Here is a 4,461-nt window from a genome sequence, read left to right as displayed (position 1 = left end):
GAGGGCTCTCAAATGTACATACTTACCCGGCAACAGTCAGTCTTTTCTTTTTTCTTTTGTTCTTTGATTTCTGACCTTTCCTGAGAAACACTGCAGACCTATATCAAGAAGCCGGCAGGATTTAATATAAACCAGTGTGGTTTTGGAATATATGACATCATTTCCCTCCACCGCCATATGCACAATAGCAGCACTGCTGTAAATTACTGCCGTATAAAGTCCTTATTCAACTTTCAAAGAAACTTCTGTATGCGTGCGCGCGTGCGTGCGTGCGTGCGTGCGTGCGTGCGTGCGGTGGTTCTCAAACTGGGGCCCGTGGACCACCAGGGGCCCTTGAGGGGGTTCCAGGGGGTCCCCAACAAAATGAGTTAACATTGCATGAAAACCACTTTAACTGCCATAACCCTATATACTCAAATAGCCGATCTACAAGCCTTGTAAATCTATTTAGGGGAAATGGAATCTTTTTTGAATATTATAACGAATCCGAATCCCTGGCACTAAATATTAATACATTCAGATGGGCCAAATACATATTCAATTTGGGGGTCCTTGACATGAAAATGTTTCAGATGCACTTCTGAAAGCACTTGGGTATCGGCTCACTGTGGGTATACGTTTCAGGGCCCTCTCCACCACCGATCTGTCATCATCGTCTTTCCCACTGACTGGAGACCAGCAGACGGATAGCGACATCCTGGCCTTCATCAAAGCCAGACAAAACCTCCTCAACAGGACAGGTAACACTACTCTGCCTCTCTGTCTCCTGTCCCAACCGGATCCAACCTTGAGGAACTGGGATCGGTTCCATCGCATTTTGGAACCGTTTCCGGAACCGGTCTCATCACACTGTCAGAGCTGGTATGTGGACTTCACGTCTGCTGTACAATTACAATACCGGTTGGTTCTCAAACATTTAAATTTCAAGGACCTCCGTAACTCTGAGAGTGTACAAATGGAACCAAATGGACCCGTAAGAGTTGCAGACCTGTAAGGGTCCATTTGGAACCCCCTTATGGGAATTGTTGAAAGGATTGTTAAAATAAAAAAAAATTCTATCGATTAGTCACCCCATGGAGACTTGAATTCATGGATATGTTTTTTATTTTTGTCTCATTCCCAATAATTTGATGACCAACGGACCAGTAGGCAGCGGTTCCGGTAGGAGATACAAAGGAGACTTTTTGTGTCTCCTACCGGAACCGCTATCAGTCATCAAATTATTGGCTTAGGAATGTGACAAAAAAAAAAAAAGACATGAATTCAAGTCTCCATGGGGTGACTAATCGGTAGGTAGAAAACAAGTCATTTTGCGGGTGAACTATCCCTTTAAGGAATCGGACCATTAAGGAAACCCTAGTCTCCCCATCTCTATTTCTGCCTCTTTCCATCTCTCTCTCGCTCTCTCTTTCTCTTTCTCTTTCTCTTTCTCTCTCTCTCTCACTCACTCACTCACACACACACACACACACACACACACACACACACACACACACACACACACACACACACACACACACACACACACACACACACACACACACACACACACACACACACACACACACACCACACACGCATCAACCATTCACACCGTTTACATCCCTCATTCCACACTGCCTTCTAGTGGCGGTGCGATGTATTACAAAGCGAAGCACACATCAATTGCAAACACTTTGAAAATATGATGTGAAAGTTATGACTGGCAGCTCCTAGACAAGTCCCCTCCCCTCACAGAATGAATTTCAATGATGTTGACCGTAACTAAGTACATTTACTCAAGTATACTTTAGTTGAGAGAATGTCCATTTTTCAATACTAACTCCTCGTCTCAGAGGCAAATATTGTACTTTTTACTCCAGTTATTTGACAGCTTTACAGTAATTACTTCTCACATTTAGATTACAAAACATACATTAACCACTTAGAGCCCCATTTCCCATTTTATACTTCAGCTATTTGAAAATAAATAGCTTGCAGATGACTGAGCTTGTAGATCTGCTAGGACCCAAGGCAGAAAACACAGTAGAAGTGGTTGTCAAAAAACAAAACTCTGAAAATCTTTACTTTGAACAAACATGTACAACTCAAAGAGGGAATGCAAACAAAGAGGGAATGCAACCAATAAACTATGGTTCAGAATCAGAATCACTTTATTTGACAATTTCCCTATGTACTTACTGTACATACATAAAGAATATGAAATACAGTTCCCCCTCTGTCACTTGCAGTGCAACATAAAACAACAGAAAACATCTAAAAATCATCATAAATAGACTAAATCTAAAACACAAGACAAACAAAACAATGCGGTTCTTCCTACAAAGAGGGAAAATGTTACATTTATTCACCTTATTCCTGGTCACACCCACCATTTCTGGAAAAAAAAGGGGACACATGAACAGAATGTGTAGGTAGCACCGAAACATTTTCTATAAAGCTTACAACACGTCCCGAGTCGCGACGTGTTGTAAGCTTGTAGATATAATATTTTCGGTTATTTGTTATTTTACGATTAAAAAGTATTTGAAGTGGTCAAACTAGCAAAATAATGCATGTTTAATCCTAATGATCTCAGATATTTCATAAAAGCAAAGGTTAAATCTGTTATTTCTTCAACTGGTTGGCTATGGCTACCAAAACATAATCCTACATATTGTGGCTATAATAATGTTTATGAAACATAGCGCTAGTGTGTGTTGGGCTCCTTTCATGCCGTTTCACAAATCACTGATTAGGCCTAACAAGTATTTTTTCAGTCATGAGATTTTATTTTGCTTTTGCGGTTTGCGTCCTCATGAAAACGCCCATAGTTACGCCAATCTTCCCAGTTAAAGGACTAGCAGGACTGGTGGCTGTCTGCAGCACTGACGAACATGGCCAAAAGGGGGCGTAGGAGCAGCGAACCGTGAACGGTGAACCTTAGTTACGGAAGCCAGCGCTGTATGGCCGCTTCACAGACGTTTTAGAACAGCTAATAGCCCCAACTCCACCAAACTTCCACAACTGAAGATAGAATACATGCAACAGTACAGCTGTGAATGGAAAGAATCAAACACTTGTTTTGACAGCGTCAGTCAGTGGGAATGAATGTAAAGCGAACTGCAATGTACAGTACTTGCTAATGCTGTGCCTTGGGCACAAAAAAAAACACGTTTTAAAACCACTGCTCTACTTGTTCTCTTGGCACTCAAACCCATTTAGACCTGAGGCCGATTCTAAAAACACCTTCTAAATCCTGACCTAAGTTTTCTGGAAAACTTCAAATATTTATTCCAAAATTACAACAAATGTATGTTGCTATATACTGTACATACTGTAGCTACAGGAACCCCAAAAGGGGTTCCCGTCCTGAAAGGTATACTGTAGTTACAAATAGGGGTTCCCGCCCAAAATGGGTCAACAACTCGACCACTTGCCCTGTTGTTGTTCATCATGTCACTTTGTATGTCACTCTAGATGAGAGTGTTTGCTTAATGCCTACAGTAAATTGTAATTGTTTCTCTCTTGCTCTCTCCTTTGACCCTTGCTGACTTTGGCACACAGTGAGGTGGAATTGGCTGTCTTTTGCTGCTACTATATGCTGTGGTTTGCCACTACACAGTTGAGATAGCCAGACATACTGAGGTCTGGAGGCCAGACAGGCAGGCAGGCTTTTGATTGATTGAAAACTTTATTGGTCAGAAATGTAATCAGCGGTACAGTCAGACATTAAGGCTAAAAGGATAACACAAAAAAGTCCTGGGGACTTGTTTCCATTGTGGTCCTATGTATTCAATTCATCGACATAGCATAAAACATTTACACAATAATAAATGTCGTCAACAAATTCAAAACACTATACAAATGGCAAATGGCTAAATCATCTTATCTGGCTAAATAGACAGAATCATATTTAATATGATACAGAGAACAGCGAGTAAAATAGAGTAACATTTCCACATTAAACATTACATTCAGAATGTTATTCTGCTATTGAAGAACAAGAAAACAGTATAAAGACTATTTTTCTATTACATTTTTAGGTCATCAAATGGGCAAGAAGGGAAACAATTTAAACCCTTTCTTCTCTTATCCTTTTTTGTTGTTGTATTGAACGTTTAATTCAAACGTTGCATTTTTTTGTGTTTCAGGTCCGGCTCAACAATGACACAACGATGACAAGTTGATATCCTAGCGCACAGTCAAATTTTCAGTGTTAATTTATCCACCCTTATGGGTCCATTCGGTCACATTTGTACCTCTCTCAGAGTTAAATCAACACTGTGTCTTACTGCGTACGTCAAGTCCTCGAATCTCGGTCTGGTCGGCAGGCCCGTCCTCAGCGATCAGTGAGACGCCCATGAGGAGAGGATGGCTGATGATGCAGCCGTGACGACGAGGGTGGTGCGTCCATCCGTCAACAAAGGCTCTCTCTCACATACTGTAGGTTTCTCTTAACCCTTGAAGACCGGGAACGCA

General features: G+C 41.3%; 1 protein-coding gene across 1 annotated transcript in view; it reads left to right on the top strand.

The window, feature by feature from the left end:
- Window positions 1-4,461, top strand: part of kif6 (kinesin family member 6) — a 117,326-nt gene extending 112,865 nt beyond the window's left edge. Inside the window, exons 21-22 of the mRNA XM_080414058.1 lie at window positions 625-740; window positions 4,134-4,461. Coding sequence (XP_080270184.1) covers window positions 625-740; window positions 4,134-4,150 — 133 coding nt within the window. The 3' untranslated portion in view covers window positions 4,151-4,461. The remainder of the gene's footprint in view (window positions 1-624; window positions 741-4,133) is intronic.

This window comes from Gymnoscopelus braueri (assembly GCF_963280865.1).
Source record: "Gymnoscopelus braueri genome assembly, chromosome: 19".
In the NCBI taxonomy this organism is placed as follows: domain Eukaryota; kingdom Metazoa; phylum Chordata; class Actinopteri; order Myctophiformes; family Myctophidae; genus Gymnoscopelus; species Gymnoscopelus braueri.
This window is presented reverse-complemented; position numbering and strand designations above follow the sequence as displayed.